Here is a 20,083-nt window from a genome sequence, read left to right as displayed (position 1 = left end):
AACCAGTGAAGTTCAGGCAACCCTCAATGAAGATGCAGGTTACCTGAATAAAAGGACCAGGGAACCTCTAATGAAAGTGAAGAGTCAAGCAAGAAGTGACCAACAGCTTTGAATTTAATTTTGGAGTTGCTATCTTAACACAAGTGGCCACTCTAATTCTGGCAGCAGCTATAGCTGAGTGGAGCTTCAGGAGGCAAAACATTGGCAGGCTCCTAGGGGCTGCTGGCTTCTGTTTCTGAACTGCTAATGTTCTTAAGTACTTCTTTTAACAAGAGTAAGGTTTTTGCATACAAAAGAAAGCTCATGACAGACATGAATGTACTGTCTATACAGAAAGAACACTCTGGTGTCCTGGTTAGAGGTTGCCAAAGTAAGCAGCTTTCTCCTACCTCCATATATTTTCATGCACACCAAAATTTGATATACAACCAACTTCCAAGGTCTAACCAGCTAGGTAAAAAGGAGGATGAACTTGTTCAGCTGAACAGTTAAAGGTTGATCAGAGAAAATGGATATGGTTACATGATAACTACAGTGCCTTTCTAGAAATGTCCAAGCCAGTTATGCCTATATGGTTTTGTTTAGTGTGCCATGCCAAGTAGAGATTTGCGTTCAAAATCCGTGTGGCCGGTTGGCTTGCTGTTGTACTCAGGTTAATTAAGGGAAGTGAGAGACGGGGCAGAGTAGCTGTGAACAGCAAAGTGTCCGATACAGCTGTGTTGCCTTCTAGTAGCACTGCTTCTGGTATGACCTTAGGGGACTCTATCATGCTATTACCAAATACTGGTAGGCGTGTTAAAAACGGTAGTCTTCTCACCTCTTGCCTGCTATTTTTCACTAGTGTCCAGTCTAGGTGGGCAGAGTGGGGCAGGTTGAGCGAAATGCTAAAAATTGAAGCTGTGGTTCAAGTCATGCAAAGCACCAGTGCAGCCATGGTAACTATATCTCTGATCTGATGGTAGTGTCTTGAAAAAAAATATTCAAACCCACACACTTTTTGAGAGTACTAACTGGAACAGAATAGAATATAAATGCTTAAGAAAAAGAAACCCCTGCTAAAATTCATACATCTAACCTTAAAGCTGTCATGTTAAGTTCAACTAGTTTTTCCTTAAATGTTCGGACACAAAAAGAAAACTGTACTGCTGAAGCAGTCAGCATTGCCGATTTATACATTTCCAGAGCAGTAGTACAGGAATTCAGGACTCATTTACACTTGCAGATTATCAGGTGGTTGAGCCAATTGTGGATTTGTCTTGTCTTGTTATTTATCATCGGATTCAGTAGAACTTTTACTCTGCATTTAGGCTTAAGGTGATGTGATTTGGGGCAAAGATGGAAGAGACAGATTCTGGTTGCCCTGTCCCTCTTGGTGTATTCCCTCGTCCTTGGCCACGCTGGCTGTGGTGATTGGCAGACCCTTTGAGCTGCTTCAGCATGGGGACTTGGCAGAAACTCCTTCCCCTCATCCACCAACTGCATGTCACTTCAAGTACATTTGTCACTAGGAAATGACTTGGCAGAAGTTTGACCAGTGTCAGGGAGCCAACAGGGGGAGACTGCACAGCAAGGGGTAGTGCAGAGCTGCTTTGCATATAGCCTCCTATAGCACTCCTGTCAGACTGGATGGCGTTTCAATCCTGGTTCTCATTCTGAGCGCAGATGGTGCTGTTTCAGGATACAAATGTGCCCTCTAAGCAAGGTGCTTGGAACAGATAGCCAGAGCATTCAGAGTTCAAGTCTTAGCATAAGTGAGCCACTTCTACAGTGTGTAAAAGTTGACTTGGTTGTCACACGGATTTTATAATAAAATTCACTAGTTCACAAATTAGAATCCTGGACTGGATCTAGATCAGATGCATGGTTTTCTCTGCCCTTCAGCTGTCTCCACCCTACCAAATTAGTGGTGGTAGACAACATTTTAAGGCCAAGTTTCTTTTCTTTGAAGACCATCTCTTCAAGGGGTTGCTTAAATAATGAGGAACATCTCTTCCCAAAAACTTTTAACTTCTGTAGTTAAGCCCAGAGTGTTCTAAGAACATGTTATTATTTCTGTCTTTCCTACTAGACGTTTGGAGAGGTGCAGTAAGGACCAGTGATGAATCTTAAATCATTCCAGTGCTCTGCCTTGAGCCTTAACATTAAATGGTTATGTATTGCTAGACTGTAACTTCACTGGGGACTCTTTCTGGGCCATTAAGCCAGTAGAAAAAAATCGTGTGTGTGTGGTTTTTTTGTTTTTTTGTTTTTTGTTTTTTTTTTTACTTAAGCACAGTGTTGTATAAAAACACTTGTGCTTGTTTTGAGTACAGTATGGCCCAAAGAGGGAATAGAAGTAAACAATGTAGTGGCTTATATTTTCCATTATTAATTGCAGTCCAGGCACCTTTATTGTCCCTGAAGAGATGCTAGTGTTTTGCTAGTGGCTTTGTCAAACTGATTGCCCCCATGGTGGGGGTGTGTGGGCTACAAAGTGAAACTGGAATTTTTTCATGGAGGTTTTTTACATTGAAAAACCCCCTCATCTTGTGTAGCAGCTTTATTTCAGTTACATTAGTTCATATAACTTACTGTTTTGAATGCATTGAATGAATTACTGTATGAGCAGCGCTATTCAGTAGCTTGTAGCCCTTGTACTTTTTTTACCAGGATGCACAAATGTTGCATTGGTTTCTAAAAGGAGAGACACCTGTTTAGTTTCAGTGTTTAGGCCGGCCGATAGTGATGCATGGGAATGGTTTTAAAGCAGATGTGTCCCTGTCCATGCAGCATTAATAAAATTTGTTTAGTCCTGTTTATGGCAGCTGATCACATAGTGGTTAACTTTTCTATTAAAAAGAAGCGTGAATGAAGTTCATCAGGTAATACTTTAGAACCCGGTTTACCATGCTGTTGCACATCATGTGAAGATGGGTGCTGTGCTGGATAGTTGTGCCTTGCTTTATTTTTCTGGTATATTGGATAAACATGTGAACATGGATATGTTCTAGTGATGATGAGCTGTCACAGTTTTATATTTGAATGTAATGTGTGTACATGACAATACTTCCATCCTGCCTGGTCCCACTTTTCCTTGACAGGAGTACCATGTTGGTGTGGCTGATCTGTTGCTGGATATAAGCCATCCCTGGATGTAGGAAAGCCAGATTTAAATAGACTTGAATGTCATCCAGTCAGTTAATTCTTTTTTTTTATTATTTTAAGGAAAGAACTCCTGTTGGTGTGGTTCCCCCCCCCCCGCCCCCCGCCTCCATTATCCATACTGCAGTCCCTTTCAGTACCTCATCTGTGCTGCAGAGAGGAACAGTCTGACCCAATATACCATCTGTACCACTGAGTGGAATTCTTCTTCTAGATTCTGAGGTAGACTGAAAAAGTCCTGATTGACCAGAGCAGGCTTCTGGTGGAACAGCCTTCCCAGGGTATGCTGTAATACTTGCTCTGTTAGTGTCTTGTTAATTTTGATTACACTGTAGTGTGTTTATTATCCTACTGTATTTAATTCAGAAGCTGGCTGTTCTGGTGCTAAACAATGGGATTTAGACACTGAAGTTTTCTTTTCAAAAAGAAAGAGGAATAGAAATGTCAGAAAGACATCCTTGTAAGGGGATGAATAATAGTGGCTTTCATTTGGGCAGTTTAACTGGCAATCAAAATATCTATGAACAGTATCTTTAAGAATTTGTAAACTCTTCTGAAAGTGCATTAAGCTAAGCAGGCTTCCTGTTTTGCTTCCGCATGACATCATTGAGGAAGTAATGTTCTCTCCCTTCTTGGAGCAATATTTCTGAACGTAGGTGTGCATTTGAAATGCAGAAATGATAACCGATGAAACTTCAGTAAACTAAACTAAGTCCAGGTCGAGTACACTTGTTTACTTTTTCAGCTCTAGTTAGTCACTTGACTCACAAAGGGTTGACACATCTACCAGACATGCAGACCTGAAGGTCTATGGATGAAAACACATGTGACCTTTGAAAGTACTACGGCCAATCAATGTATTACATTGACCTTCAGTTCACGTATATGTTGGTTATTAAAATAGCCTTAGAGAAAGTTGTATTTAGTGTTTGTGTGCATTAAGGCTTGAAGCCTTTGTGCCGTTGTGAGTAAAATGCAGATGTGGTGGCTTTTGGTTCCAGAACTGTTGGAGATAACATGATATTTCAAGCCACAAAAGTTACTAGCCCTAAGAAAGCTAAGAAAAAACACTTTCATTGAGTGATTGCTTAACTAGAATGCCAGAGTTGCTTTTCATCTGAGAGGTATTTATTTGTAGTATATATCTTTCGGTTGACAGAGGCATTAGGTTATCTGCAAAGATCAAGAAACAGCATTGAAGACACAGCTTATCTTTAACATGGAAGGTGTAAAGTTAAATTGTTCTTCTCTTTAGCAGAATACTTGAAATGCATTTGAGGTGCATGATTTGGCGGGTTTTTTTAGCTGACAATATGTTTATGACATACTGATAGCAGAGCTTTTCAGCCAAATACTAGGTAGTCACTGTCATGAGTTAACATACTACTGTATTTGCAACCCTTCTTAGTTGCTAGTACTTCTACTTTTTTTTTCCATGAACAGTATTACCCATGTTTCCAAATGAAACAAAAGTCTGGTCTTGCTTGAAATCTGTGTTACAAAGCAAACTAAAAAAGCCCTTTAACTGATGGAAAGGGAAGGTGAATTTTTTGTATTGGAAATTCATCTTAGAACTACTAGAAACAGCTACATCAGAAAGAAGCATCAATTGATAGGATGCTTTTTTCTTGCCTATTTGGTGTTGACCAAAGCACAGGCAGGTAAGTGTCACTTGGAAGTCAGTTATGGATACCTCATTAAACTCTTTAATGTTTCTTTGGTTTATATTGAAAGAATTACACTGTTGAAAGCAGAGGTTGTCTTAGCCATGAAATTTAGGTGACAGAATACAGTCTTAAAACAGCTGGTTGCTTTGTAAGTCTGTATGTGGACTGTGTCATTTTTTTCAAGTTAAACTGATTTCAGGTTGAAACTGGCTGAATTGTTCATACAGACTTATGCCAAAATAACTGGCATTCTTAATGCTGTACATTTATTTCTGTGCAGGTTTGTGGATAAATCAGGTGTTAATACAATGAGAATAATTATGAGGATAGAAAAAGACTGCTGCAGAAAACTAGTAATGGATGTTTCAGGTCTTCTGGATCTGAAGGTGTTACTTCATATGACATTGCTAATAGTTTGTAAAAAAGAAGTCTGCATTTGTATTAAGTTCCACAGTCAAGTGCAGATTCTAAAGTCAGTTTTATTTCAGCGAGGCAAAGAAATTTCTTCCTTTATCTCCCAAAAGTAAAGGGGGGTGTTTGTTTAAAGTTGGTTTAAAAGTCTTTCAGATGACAAGCTGCCTTTGAATTTATTCTCAAGAGTATGCTGCACCCAGCAGACACTTTTCTTCCTAGCATGTTGTTTCCTTCTTCAGTTCGTATGTCTTATTCCTTGCAAAGCAATGCTTAGTATTTGTGCAGTTATTATAAATAGTTTAGCTATTTAGTAGAACGTGTTACCAGTATTAAATTATAAAATGTTTTTTTTGTCGTTGTAGGAAGAAATCTGCTTCATCTAATTCAATCCTAATTCAGTCCTGCTAATCTGCTAATACTGTAGATTGAAAGATTTTTTTGCTGTTGCCAGGATACCCTGTAATGGGCAAGAAGCCTGAGAAAATAGAAATCGTTCTGTTTTTTTAACTTTTAAAAAATTTTTGTTTAACAGGTAAGAAACTATTAAACTTCACCTACAGCAGTAGTTTTAGCTTCTGCATCTATAAAGCCTTATCTTAAGTGGTTCCTGAATGTGTTAAGTTTTTCATGTCCCTGATGTCCACTAAAGACTTATTTACCTGATTTCTGTAGGTTCAGATTTACCTCCTTCTAAGCTGCTTTTCCTTCTGCAGTTCAGACTTTGTGTGGCCGTTTCTTCCCTTCTCTTGCAGCTTTTTTCTGACTGCTTTCTAGCTGGTTGTTTCTGTCTTTTAACCCACCCTGCTGTTGCACTATCTTCTTTCTCTGCCCCACTTTGTTCTTACAATGAGAATCAAGGGTCATCTAGACACACTGTTGTGGTTATTCTATTTGTTTTACAGGGAGCATGTTTTAAAGTGTTTTGGTTTTGTGCCAGGAGGTGTATCTGCTGCCCGGCCTCCAATTCTTTGGAAGAGTTTCAAAGCAAATGTGTTCATGAACTGACATATATTAGGTATGAATGATGTTTAGCATTATAGGTTATTACATTGAAATATGGTAATACTGCCTTCTGCAACTGAACCTTTGATACTAAACTGCATGCTTCCGTTTAAAATTCTCTTCTGGGTAGCTATGCATTGTTTACCTAAATTTTTTGTATTATTATGGAACAGTCTGCTTTTCTCAGTACATGGGATATCTTCTTTTCAGTTTTGAAGATAACTGAGAGAACTTAAAATATGAAGAATCTGTAGGAATTCTGTGACCAATTAATATTTTAAATGTGTAAATGTAAATCCACTTTAACAGCCAAAATAGAAAAGGATTTGTCTTTCCTACTTGAGCGGGGGAGATGAATGTCTAACTCCTAATTATTGTAGGTACTAGAGTTGTGTATTTATTAATACTTATTAACCTGTGGGTTGAGATAGAGTTTAGGAGTTTACAAGGATACACCTGTTGCTTGGTATAAAATTGCTCTTGTAACTTCATTGCAAACTAGATTTCAGCTGGTTTTTGTATGTTTGCTGGATGGTTATGACCTTGAATTTTGAGGGATTGGTGTCTTTCAGTAAACATTAATTAGTTTTGACTTGCGTACTTCAGTGTGTCAAAGCAATTGATCATTGGGGCATTCACTCATAATGAAGGGGGATTATATGTGCACATGATGGATATAATGTATATAATGTAAAAAAATGATGTATTTATAGTTCTGATGTAGGTAAAAGTGCAGCTAGTGTGTATAAATAAGGGAAGCTAGTGTGATAAGTAAAGGTCAAAGTGGTTTCACTTCTGTCTCAGTTGTCAGCTGTTCTGCAACCTGCTTCTTCCCTTGCCAGATAGGGGAGTGGAAGTCCCTATTTATTAGATAATTTGCTGCATTAGGAGGAGGTGGCAGTAGCTGTTAGAGGATGTTATGGAAACTCCTGTGTCCTCATACAGTTTTCTGACACCTTTCTCTCCCAGTCAAGAAAGGACTGCTACCTGGGGTCTTTTGCCTGCATTTCACTGGGGTATGTAGTTGCCCTCTGAAAGTATAGGAGTTAGCTGAGGTGAGGAGCGTATGTGCCGTAAATGAGTGTAACGGCTGGAAGGAATTGTATCTGTAGTACAAGCTTAAATTGTACAATAGGCCGTGAACATGCTGAATTGTTTGTATTCAAAACATGTGGTTACCCAGGAATTCTTGGCATTTGGGAGAAGGTGTAGTGTTTTGGTTTTTTGGTATGTAAGTGAAATTTTACCTGCAAATAGTTCAAAACACTGAAATGTTGCTTAGGTTAATTATGAGGAGTGCTCCCCCACAGTTCTTGAATCTTACAAATTAATGATAATAAGCATCCAGATGCCCTGCTGGCGGAGAAGGAAGGTGAGGCTAGCCTGTGCAAGGTTTCCCAGCACTCTGTGAAAGAGTTGGTTGGTTTTGTTTCCCTTCCAGTATCTTTTCCAGTTTGCTGTGTCCTCTTGTAAATGGAATAGGACTGTGCGCAGTATTTGAAATATGGGTGCAATATGTATTGAATTGTTGAGGTAAAGGTGTTTGTAGTTTGTGTTCTGTTTTGTTCTTTCTAGTTTCAAAAGGTCTGTTGGCTCCCTCCTCCACAAAGTTTCTTGGAAACTTCACTAACTTATGAAAGTCTAAATGTTAGTCTAAGTAGTGGAGTATTTATCAAAAAATGATTTCCACTAGGGTTCACATCTGAGGCCTAAGCAGTCTGTTCTGATACTGAAGAGACCACTACATTTTACTTGGTGTTCACATGAGATTTTTACCCTATATAAAGTGAACCTTGCATTTTGTTTAAGAAATGGAAACTGTGCCATGAAAACTCTCCTGTATTACTGTTTTTTTTAATTTGTGGTTACTGGCTTTAATGTAATGTATTTAAAGCTAGGGACTTGGAACAATAGCTTGTGTCTTTCAAGCTAATAACAGAACAAACCTCACTGCTTTAGTTGAAAATATAGGTTATTGGGTAAGTATGGTCTTTATTGTACTCAAAGTATTTAGAAATAAAACTGAAGAATAGTTAAGAGCAGAGTTTTGAATGCTATTTAAAACCCATACTATTCTAATGGGATAGAAGACAAAGAATTCCGTAATGTTTTTTCTCCCTGAACTTTCAGTGTAGAAGCAGCAGTGTAAGTGCATTGCCATATAGGAGGGATTACTTCTTGCATTCTTAAAGTGGAGAATTCAGTTACGGCATAACTGTGTATTGCTATAAATTAACATTATTTTACAGCAAAGGACTGTTTTGGTCCAGATAAACAAGCTACAAGTTCAGTTGCTGTACTGTTTTTCTTCAAATTGCCCTTGATTCCAGACTAAATGCATAAATGCTCAATTTTCCCACTTAATAGGTTCTGGGATATTTAACGCCTTGAGGAATTGTGCCCCAGCCTGCAAAGGACAGGCAGTTGTAGACACCAGGTTTACAAGGAGTGATGCTCTGGCAGTGAAATAGGCTGTTTAAAAAGTAGCCACTGGAATATCTTTTCTGTCAGCTTGAGTGACTGGTAATTCTGTTTAGCACTAAAATTTTTTCAGATACGCACTCAGGCTTAGCTTTGTTTTCCATTATCAGTGTCAGAATAAGCACTTTTAAATGCTAGTATGGTGTCTAATTACTGTCCGTTGTTTGGAGAAAGGAGAGAAAAAAAAACCACCCCCAACCCCCAAACTGGAAACTAACTAAATGTGGCTAGGGACTAACTGCGGTTATGGGAAACTGGTGGAGGGCATGCTTAGTGTTTTGAAGAAATCACTGAATGCATTTAAAGGTGTTAATGTTGGTAGATTCTCTTTTAATGATAAAAGCATAAGAATTTATCTTCATTACTTTGTCTTCTCCAAACCTACCTACCTACTTAGTTTTCAGAAGGCAATGGATTATTTGCTTTGGAAATGCTTTTATCGTTAAGAAATATGACCTTGAAAGCCTGTGGTGGCACCGTAGACTCCTTTGGTGGCTGCTCTCCTTGCATCCAACAACTAAGCTGTCTTTTGCTAGTTGCTATACAGGAATTGTAAAAACCTGTTTTGCTGAAGCAGTCTACATAATTTAGGATGTATTTCAATCATGGAAAAGTTGTTGGTGTACAAGTAACTTGGTTTTTTTTTCATCTGTGCATTTGACCCCTATAGCGAGAAAACATGATGGTACATAACTTCCAATTTTCTTTTAGTTTATAATGCAGTTCTTGTTATAACTCTCTATGTAGCGTTTCTCACTTTCATATATTACAGAATCTTCAGCTTGACACTGTTAAACTTTTTAAAAAATTTCTCTTGCTTGAAAAATGAAACTGGGTATTGCTGTACAATCTGTGAAGTTCCTACTGGAAGCTCTGTGTATGTGCTTTGACCATCCAGTTGTCAGGTAACAGCCTTCAGCTGGTTCGCTGAGGCCCTTCCAGTTTGCTTTCTGCACTGGTCTGGATCCCTGTATCTGCTTGTAGCTACCAATACTCAACTGTTAGGAAGAAGTGTGAGGTACCAGGTTGAAAGTACCTCCTTGCAAAGTATGTTTCTCATGTTTTGCTGAAGCGTGATGCTTAGAAGCTAAACTTAAATGAGCCGCTTATGTGTAATAGTTTTCATATTTATTAAAGGGACTTCTCGATGCTTGAATGTAACAACTGTTTTTTAAAAGGTTCAGTATAGGAGGCGTTGTCTGAAATGAAGCTTGTTTGACTGGAATTCACGTTTTTGTCCTGTAGCTTGAAAACATGAATGTCTCTTATCTGCTAAAGGTGTTTGACAGCTACATGTCCACTCAAAGCTACAGAGAAACTTACTGATACACTTGTTACCAGTTTTTTTTTTGATGGAGATGGCAGTTAAGCATTTGGTCTTTAGAAAGAACTACATAGTAGTTACTGTTAAACAAAATACACAGTGTAGTTTTCTTCAGCTGTAGTAGGCAAATAGACTTCAGATGTTTTTCTGGTCTGAAAGGATAGCTTCACAGCTTTATTTCTTCCCTTTAGCAAACAATTTAAGTGAGGATTTCATTACCTGTATCTCAGAGCAGTTGATAGGCCTCTTTGTTTTGATGGACTGCTTGCTTTCCGTTCACATTTGCGTTAACATTCCATACAGTAAACTTTTATTTCAGCTTTCATTCAGAGAAGAATCTGTTAACAATATTAACCAAGAAGACAAAGCAATGTGTTTCTGAAAGCTAGGTGTTCCTTAGGATCTTGAATTGTCCTAACTTGTACATGAGCAAGCTGATGTAAACTTTCAGAAGTACTAAATTTACATGAATTGGTAGTCTTAGTCTTGCTTTCTGGGAACTTTCAGAGATTATGGAAAGCTAACTCAAGTTACAAAAGACAGTCAAATATCTGCAGCAGCTTTACCAACTTTAACGCATTTTTTTCTTTCCATATCTGAGTGTGTTCAGTATTATCTTGGATCATTCTGCTGCTTCTGGTATCTAATCTTGAGTGTGTCATGTATTTGGCAGTCTTTTGCATTCAATCCAAATGTTGTGATTTTTCTGCCTATATTGGCAATGGAGTTGAACATTGGGACTAACGCAACCCAGTTGACCTGCGGAATTTATCATAAATTTGCAGATAGTGAAATATTGGGAGGAGTACTCCTGATCTGTGGACGTAAAGTGTAATTCTGACAGTGTTAGTGGGACTGAAATGTGAAAAAAAAAAAATATGAAAATAATTCAAAATTTCAGAATGGGTAGGTTTTGGGAGGGAGGATAGAACAGTAGGCTGTGGGAAAAATAACAATAACTTCTTGTTTTTAAACCTTCAATTCAGGACTATGGTAGGCTGATTCTAGATTATCACCAGTGATAAAGCCTAAGAAAATTCTCTTCTCTTCAGGGTTCCTGGACTTCCTCTTTGGCACGTTTTATGTTGTTTATTTTTCCTTACTTCAAAGGACCTGGGCTCCTGTTGAAAAGTGATGGAATAATCTCTGGCCGCCACCTGACATGTTGAGGGAGCACCCCTAAAAGAGCTTGCCTGGGCGACAGTTTGTGAAATAACACAGTAACATGTTTGCAGTAGTATGCCTTTTTTTTTTTTTTTGATGCTATTTTCCGTTGTTGAATTTCTCTTGAAATAAGTAACTGAGAAATATGTTGAAGCTACTGAAATGAGCTTTAATCGCTGCAGAGGGATTTACATCTGGAATTAGCATTGATTGTGGTTACTTGCAACGATGCTCCTTTCACTAACTGGGGCAAGGGGAGGGATTTGATCTACTTTGTAGAGGCTTAAAAAAAAATAAATCCTTTGACTTTAACAATGCACTAGTTTCACTTGCTTACAGTAAGTCTGTTTGTAGCCTGAATACCCACAAGCTGGTATTTTCAATAACTTTGTATAAGCTAATTTGTGAGATCAAGTCTTTTGAACCCTGCTTGTAAGTTTACTAATACTTTTAGTATAAAAGATTGTTTTTCTGTTTAACCACTTAATCCTTGTATAGGATCTCAGATGATTATAAGTACTGATACCGCAATTAAAATTTTCTGTACCTTTTCTGATATGGGAGTCAAACAGAATCAGAAAGCTGTGTAATCTGGGGGCAGTTACGTATGCTTACAACTTCTGACAACTCCATAATGAGTATACCAGGCTTTTCGATATTTAGGCCAAATACTGGAAGTCTTGCTAATGGAGAGTCATAAGGGTTCTGCTGGATCCTTGGACTTGTATCTGTTTTCTAAAAACTGCTCAAGTACTAAATTTGACACTTCACCATTCTAAGTAGCTGTAGTTGCATGCTGAATCCATTTTAACTTGGAAATAAATGTTTAAAGCTGTCTACCACCTCAGTTTGCATAAGAATTAGATGTTTTGGTGATTTTAGGTCTTTATAAGAGTGTATGTCAAAAGCATAGTTTGATTATTGTCTTTAAGCTTGCTCCTGCATACAGCCTGCAGCTTACAGATATTTTCTTGCTAAAACGGTAAAATTCACCTACATTCTCTGCAGTAACTACATGTCCTCACAGCTGATGTTGCTAATGTACAGCAGTAATGTATTGAATTAATCCTTCACACTTGGAAGGCAGTTACTAAAGGAGCAAAAGGAGTGTTTCTTTCCTTATTTGAATGAGTACTGCTCAAACCGTGCTGCTTCCAATTGTAAGGAAGGAAAAGTTTCTTACTGTTCTCCACTATCTGTAGTATCTCTTTCAATCCACTTGAATTCTACATTGCTATAAGACCAGCTGATACTATGCCAGAGGTTAAATGTCATGTAAAAGCCCTGTTCTGGAGAGGGGAGAGTGGAGCAAATACCCGTATTGAGCTTAATGAGAGGTGAAAGCAGGAGTTTATTGGATCTATTGTAGGCTGAATCTTTTCTGCTGGCACAGTTGTCTCAGTAGCAGCTGCTTGCAAAGGTGTCTTGAGGCAACAGCGTTAACATGGAGGTGCTGTAGCATTTTGTAAGGGGAGATGAAGTTGCTCATCCTTACGCATTTGTTACGGCCTGTTACAGTATTTCAGTGGTTGGGGCCACTGCCCTTTCACATCTTAGTGTAAGATATTTTATTGTCCCTTGTTCTTCCTCCTGTGTTGAGTTTATGGAGGGAGGTACAGTGAGAGAGTAGGTCCAGTGTTGAAATTGGCTCCAGCTCTTTGTTGCCTGCAAGTTAAAATTACTAAAATTCCTCTACCTTCATAGGCATTTTCTTCAATGGTAGAGGTGGTACTCTAGTGCATTAATGCAGTGCCCGTTTTATCTTCCCTAGCTCTTAATTGCTGAGCAAGTTGTTCTGAATCCAAGACACAGTGGATAGATTAAAAATAGAAGTTGGGAAGAGTGAATTCAGTAAATTGGAAATCAAAGTTACCCTTTTTCTTTAGTGGAGATTAGCATGTTCCTTTCATGTAAGTAAAACCCTGGAGCTGCCTAACTTAATCTTTGGAAGATAGAATATTGGCTATTGCTAAAGGTACAAAAATTACTACATAGTATTCAGTCATCTTTAATCAAGCCTGATTTTGTAACTCTTTTGATCATCAGCATCTACTGTTGTCTCGTGAGTTCTAGAAAATGTCTGTGTGCAGATACTTCTGGGCTTAAAAGCTATGAAGTACTACTATGAAGTGATACTACAAATAATACTACTGCTTAAATAGATTTGTAAACTTAATGCTTTATGTGTATTCTTCTTATCCAGACCAGCATGTTTTGGAAATTTGATCTCCATTCGTCATCCCACATAGATACACTTCTAGAGAGAGAAGATGTAACACTGAAGGAATTGATGGATGAAGAAGATGTTCTGCAAGAGTGCAAGGCTCAGAATCGCAAACTTATAGAGTTTCTGCTGAAGTCAGAATGTTTGGAAGACTTAGTTTCATTTATAATTGAAGAGCCACCTCAAGACATGGATGAAAAAATTCGATATAAGTAGGAAAACTCTTGGGGGTGGGGGAAATTTGGGAAGGTGGAAAGAAGGGTAACTTCAGTTAATTTGATAGTGTGTTTTGAATCCCTGCATGCTGGTGTGTAGTACAATACTGGTATCTTTATAGAGTAAGTTTGTCATCAGTGGGCTTTGTAGAACTTTTAAATAAATCGTTCTATGTATTTGCGTATTTTCGAAACGAAAGCCTCTTACCTACAAATGCTTCCAAACCCCAGTTGCTGTTTAAAGGACGCTTAAAAAAAATAATCAGAACTCATATGAAGAATCTTGTAGTTGTGATTTGTAAGAAAATAGTTGAATGAAAAACCTTATTTGGGTAGTACAGTTAGTTAAGTGCTTAGCTTTTATTGATGACCGGTACGATGTTTTGAAGATGCTTATTCAAAAGCATATGTAGCACTCCTTGAAAGAATGTACTTAATGTCTTAATTGCTGGTGTTTTCCTTTGTAGACCTAGAACTGAAAGAATTTGGTATGGCCATGAGTTCAGCTACCTTGCTGGGAAGGTTCAAACTCAAAAGTCAACCTAGCAATTCATATAAAAGCACTTCTGCCATTTTTGGCCTACTTTAAAGTTGCCCATGCAGAAGGCTGCTTTTTTCTTAAAACAGTATGTTAAAAAAAAGTGAAATAAGCTATACTCTTAGTTGCAGCACTTAATTTCTGGTAAACCAAACCTCCTCCTGTAAGTGTTACTAGTAGAGTTTGTAATTGAAGCATCTTTCACTTGGAGTAAGCTGCTGATGCTGTCAGTTAACTTTAGTGTGAGTGTGTGAGAGTGCTGTCAAGTGCAGGAAATTACTGGTCTTGATGACACCTTGGTTTAATTACTCAGTGTTCTGAACTGTAGTACTGCTTCATGACACTGAGTCAGAAATAGCTAGTTTTGCAGGCTTTGTCAGACTTAGCTTACTGAGTTTCTGCATAATTGAGATATATATATAAAAATAATCCTAAAGCTATTCCTTTGACCTTTTTAATATAATCAGTGTTATGTTAGAAAGGGGCAAACACACTGCTCCTTCCCCAGTATTGGTGCAGTACTATCAGTCTGCTTAATTTCTTGGTAATTAACTTTTTTCCCTTCAGAAAATGAAGTGGCTTCTGAAATGAGATCAGTATTTGAACAGATGGATTTAACAATAGATCTTAAAATAAAAGCATGCCCTTTCTTTTCCTCACTTCCCTAGTGTTGTCCCGTTGCTACTGAAGATCAGAGTAGGCCATTTCTTAAGTGAAGAAACAGAGCTTGTAGGCTAAATGTGCAATTATGTTACCTTGCAATAGTTTGCCACTTTAATTAGTGCAGACCAACCCTGCTTGAAAACTTGGTCAAAAGCCTTACCAGGTTTTGAATTCAGAGCTGGAAATATGACAGCTTTGAAGTATAAGTGGTGGATAATTTTATTTTCTTTTCCCCAGGTATCCAAACATATCCTGTGAGCTGCTTACATCGGATGTCTCACAGATCAACGATAGGCTGGGAGAAGAAGAATCCTTACTTATGAAACTGTACAGCTTCCTCTTAAATGAATCTCCTCTAAACCCTTTACTGGCCAGTTTCTTCAGCAAGGTGCTAAGTATTCTTATAAGCAGAAAACCAGAACAGGTAAATATTTACAAGCTTTCCAGTGTAACAAGTGTTCTAATAAAGTTGTACTACTTAGTAGTGCTGCTTTAAGACTGTGTGTTTGAGGGGTAGCAGCAGGGTCAAAAAAGTGTTCCAACTTCCATACTAGCTGAAGATGCTAACTTCTTTTACGGTATGCACATGATTAAGAAATAATCTGGATGAGTAACATGTATTTGGTTCAGATTTGCCTCTGAGCTATTTGTGCGATCAGTGTGTGTGTTTACTTTCTGGCTTAGCTTAGTTCAGTATGTTATGTGGCGATATTTGCATTAATTGTTGTTAGAGGTGAAGGTAGCTGAATTGAATCAGTGGGAGTGGGTCCGATTTGGTGTGAAGAATTCTTACTAAATAAGACCAGACATATTGAGTCCTTGTTCAGAAACATTGTTGTAGTCTCTTCATGTGGCCCAGTCCTGCCATCAGCTGCAATGACTGGTGCTCATACCTGGATGAATTAAGTTTTGACTGTTTTGTATCTTTAATAGAAACAAATACAGAGCTTGCTTGATTATGTTAAAGTTTTGCTGTGTTGAGCTTTGCTCACTAAGCAGGAATGAGAGTAATTCATACCAAAAGGAAAACTGACTGTGCATTGGGGTATAAGTAGTTCATGGTCAGCAAGCTGGGTGTGGAAGGAGGACCAAGACATACCGCATATAGTATGAATCTGTTCTGTGCCACTTTTGCTACTCTACACGTGTGTATTATTTTATCTCACCTTGTACTGCAGCTTTAAGTGGCAAAAGCATTTAAGATGTTCTCGTTTACTTTCTCAGTTTGGTAGGAGAGAGAATCAAAACTGGTTGGTGTGATTTACCATGTAAAATCCAGATAAGCAAATGTAAACTGGCTTCTTAATTTCTAGATTGTGGATTTTTTAAAGAGGAAGCATGATTTTGTAGACCTCATTATTAAGCACATAGGGACCTCTGCAATCATGGACTTGTTGCTCAGACTACTGACTTGCATAGAACCTCCACAGCCCCGGCAAGAAGTGTTAAATGTAAGTAAAATGTCTTGAAAGACTTTTGTTTGACGTGTGAACTGTAAAGTGGCTTATCTTCTGCTGGTTTTACAAAGCTTATTTCTTAGACGTGGTGGGGTTCTTTTTGCTTCAAGCTGCCAATACTTTTGTAGTGGAGCCAGAGCATTTGTGGGGACAGCTTAGAACCCGAGTGGCTAGTCTCTTCCTCTCGTCTTCAGTATCTAATTTAACACTGCTAGATGCAGTTTTAAAAATGTTTTGGACCTTACTGAACACTTTTTGGCATCAGAAAGTTTATTTTAAAATTATACATAAGGCTTTCTTTTTTACAGTTGCTCAGAAACAGTGATTTTACTTTTTTCCTGTCTTCTGAAGTATTGTTAGTCCTTTTTTAGAAATATCAACAGTATGACTTGTGATAATTGTCAAACAACTAGTTTTGGTTAGTTTCTATCCATTTAGTTTGTTCACTTGGATGACATTGTTACTAACGCCCACAAAAACTTTTCAGTGGCTAAATGAGGAGAGAATTATCCAGCGGCTTGTGGAAATAGTACATCCATCTCAAGATGAAGATGTAAGTATTGGTCTGACACTGTTCTGGGTCTGTCTATTCAGCAAGTTGTACAACGTAATGTGAAAACTTCTTAGTTTCACTGTTTTCTGCTTGCTCATTTCAGCAGTTTAGGTGTGGATCATTTGAGGGAGGATGTATAGGGTTTTTTCACCCACTGCCCCCCGCCCCCATCAGATCCTGGTCAAAGCTTTATGCATGTGCAGTGCTGTTTGAAGATTAAACTCTAGTGTTTTGCTATCTTAATACTGGAAATAGATTCTTGCCCCATGCATCAAGGGTTTTTTGTCTTGTTGAGTCTTAATTATGGCATGAAGCTATTGCTTGAATATTTTGGGGTAGGAGAGACTCTTTCGGAGTTGAATCTTTCACAGTTTTTAATTGAAGAATTAGTCCAGTATGTTATTACTTTACAGTGAAAAGCTATGTTTTTCTGTTCCAGAGGCATTCAAATGCATCACAGTCACTCTGTGAAATTATTCGTCTAAGCAGAGATCAGATGTTACAAGTACAGAACAGTTCAGAACCAGATCCACTGCTTGCCAGTCTAGAGAAGTAAGTTGGTTTGAATTTCTGATTTTATTTTCAGTTCATAAAAACTATGGGGTTTAACTTTTGACCTTGAAAACCTTTAGAAATGGAGAGCCCCACTTTTCAGGTGAATTTTCTTGGCTACCTGTCATCTGTGTGATTTAAAATAAATACTTTAAAAAAATATTAATAAAAATACTCTGCAAGTAAGGAGAGTCCACATGGAGGACTTCATGGGGGGGAGGGTGGGGATTGTCTCATTAAAATATTTCCTGCGCTGCCAAGTGGGATCAGATGTGTAGAGGTCAGTTTGATACTGTGCAGTGTACGCATGGGAGACTTTGGCTTTGATCACTTACTTGTTTTCAGTTAATCTAGGTGTGTGTTTCTGCCAGAGGAGGTGCTTCTGTATTCTCTTTTGGTTATAGGTTTTAGGCTTGTGTGGCTGTTTCGGCAAGCTGAATTGGGTTTTTGATCTGGCTTTTCCAACCTAAATGATTCTGTGATCTTAATAGGAGAATATCATTGTGGCAGTGAGGATGGGAGTGATTGTCCTAGCGGTACCTGCTAGCTTGAAATAGCTACTGGCTTTCTTTTTATTATCCCTTTATTAATTTTACATAGGTAAATGGTAGCTACTTCTGTTAACAGCTCTGTCTTGAAGTAGTGTTGTATCTGATACCAATGCTTTTCTTTTCAGACAAGAAATCATAGAGCAGCTGCTGTCTAATATTTTTCATAAAGAAAAAAATGAATCTGCAATAGTCAGTGCAATCCAAATACTCTTGACCTTACTTGAGACACGACGACAGACGTAAGTCTTTTATTTGGCTTAAATTATGCCTGTGTAATTTAATTAAACTACTGCTCAACATTACCAAGTGTCTTCCGTATGCTTATGACTGAACTACTTCTGTGGTCTGTTGTGTAAGTAGAAGGAAACTAAGTGATTGCAGTTGGCATTGCTACAATTTCACCAAGTGACTGGTCTTTTCTGCAGGCCAGTTAACTGTCATGTGACAGATCAGACTAACTGCACTTCATCAATTTGTTTCTGCATACAAGGAATAGAGTAAATATGTACAGTGCAACGAATGGGTTCTAGCTTTTTAAATTCAGAGTTTTATTACAACTTCATTTTGAGAAACCGCTGAACAGATCTCTGGTACATTCAACTTGTTTGTTCAGGATAGATGAATGAAGCTCTTGATCTGCTTCAAAAGAGGAAAAAACAGCTGTAGTGTTTAATCTCAAAACTATGTCAGTGATTTCAAGCACAATAAACCAAAAAATACTAGAGATGGTGTTTAGAAAAATCTTGTTCAACCATTAATTCACACTTAATTTGTATTTGTAACGTGATCTTTTTGCTGGCCTCCTCTTTTCACGTGCCTTCAGAACTGTGACACTCTCAAAATCATACCTTAAAGATGCTTTACAACTAGTTTTGATATTAATTATCAGATTTTGCTTGTGTGTGTTAGATTTGAAGGCCATATAGAGATCTGTCCTCCAGGCATGAGCAATTCAACATATTCGGTCAACAAAAGTGTTTTAGAAGCCATAAAAGCACGACTTTCATCCTTCCATGAACTCTTACTTGAGCCTCCAAAAGTAAGTGAAACCTAACTCTACCAAATTAATTGAAACAAGACTGTTGCTATATGGCTGTATTTTAGGCAGGTTATAACAACAGACAAAATGCAGTTTGACAACGTCTGGGCAAGTACCCAGCCTCCTTCCCAGCCTCTTGTGAGCTTTGCTGCTCATTAGTGTCCCTGAACCAGTGTGTTGTGCTACTTGATAGGGTTTTCCAGCTTAAACTTTGTTTAATTGGCAGAATAGCCTTGAAGCAATTCATACTTTTTGAAAGCAATGAAAAGGGATTTGCTAAATATTCTTAGGGTGGGTCCTCTCTCCCCCCACCCCCACCCCCACCCCGCTTGGAAATCCTGGCAGAATAGGAAACACAGACTATGGATGCTTCAGTTGTCTGGAACTTCAGCACGGCCCACGTTTCTCTAGACTTGCCCAGGACACAAGTAGACCAGCTCCACAGCATGCACCTGGCACTCCAGGCATGTTAAATTCTTTGGGCTTTTCAACTGATTTAAGCAACTTACCTGTGTCAGGCTGTTGCAAAAAGATAAATAGAAGATGTATAAATAGGGGGGTTACCTATGATCCTTTCATATTTTTCCACTCAAATTTTCACTGGCAGAATTTCAGCTGGGGCGCTGCACCCTGAACAGAGTGCCATGGTCCATAAGAAAGAAGGACCTGTGGGCCAAAGTGGAAATAAAGACCTGAGGTGTATGAAATACCAGATGTGTAGGGAGTTAAGGTGGTGTTACAGTGTATTTTAGCTGGGAGAAGATGAGACCTCAGGATTTCCAAATGCAGAAAGATAATGCAAAGAAACTCTTTTGCTTATTGCAACAATGTGGCAAGGTACAGGTCTATATTACAGTAAAAGCAGGGTCACAGAGGGTACTTGAGTATTTTCTGATGATTAGACATACTTAGCATTTGAGTAAGTCATCTAGTGGAGTTAGAGTTACTGAATCTGATCGTTTTAAGCACTAGTTAAATGACCATCCTTAGATCATTGCTTTATGTAAGGAATGGAGAAATGAGCTAGCAGGTTGTCACTTATCTTTTCTGATGCAAGGGTGGTGCTGGTCAGGCAAAAGTGACATTCAGTGTTACAGA

The 20,083-nt window shown here is 38.3% G+C and overlaps 1 protein-coding gene across 12 annotated transcripts in view; it reads left to right on the top strand.

The window, feature by feature from the left end:
- PPP6R3 (protein phosphatase 6 regulatory subunit 3) overlaps positions 1 to 20,083 on the top strand; it is a 64,335-nt gene that overhangs the window by 10,260 nt on the left and 33,992 nt on the right. For 5 of the 12 annotated variants that reach the window (XM_056353287.1, XM_056353286.1, XM_056353281.1 and 2 more), the window contains exons 2-11: positions 5,585 to 5,754; positions 6,125 to 6,237; positions 11,140 to 11,266; positions 13,397 to 13,629; positions 15,071 to 15,257; positions 16,147 to 16,284; positions 16,778 to 16,843; positions 17,283 to 17,395; positions 18,072 to 18,185; positions 18,856 to 18,985. In XM_056353287.1, the coding sequence (XP_056209262.1) occupies positions 11,255 to 11,266; positions 13,397 to 13,629; positions 15,071 to 15,257; positions 16,147 to 16,284; positions 16,778 to 16,843; positions 17,283 to 17,395; positions 18,072 to 18,185; positions 18,856 to 18,985 (993 nt within the window). In that variant the 5' untranslated portion in view covers positions 5,585 to 5,754; positions 6,125 to 6,237; positions 11,140 to 11,254. The remainder of the gene's footprint in view (positions 1 to 5,584; positions 5,755 to 6,124; positions 6,238 to 11,139; positions 11,267 to 13,396; positions 13,630 to 15,070; positions 15,258 to 16,146; positions 16,285 to 16,777; positions 16,844 to 17,282; positions 17,396 to 18,071; positions 18,186 to 18,855; positions 18,986 to 20,083) is intronic. The other 7 variants (XM_056353288.1, XM_056353279.1, XM_056353280.1 and 4 more) reach the window with 5 other exon arrangements.

Source organism: Falco biarmicus, chromosome 10 (assembly GCF_023638135.1).
Source record: "Falco biarmicus isolate bFalBia1 chromosome 10, bFalBia1.pri, whole genome shotgun sequence".
NCBI lineage: Eukaryota > Metazoa > Chordata > Aves > Falconiformes > Falconidae > Falco > Falco biarmicus.
This window is presented reverse-complemented; position numbering and strand designations above follow the sequence as displayed.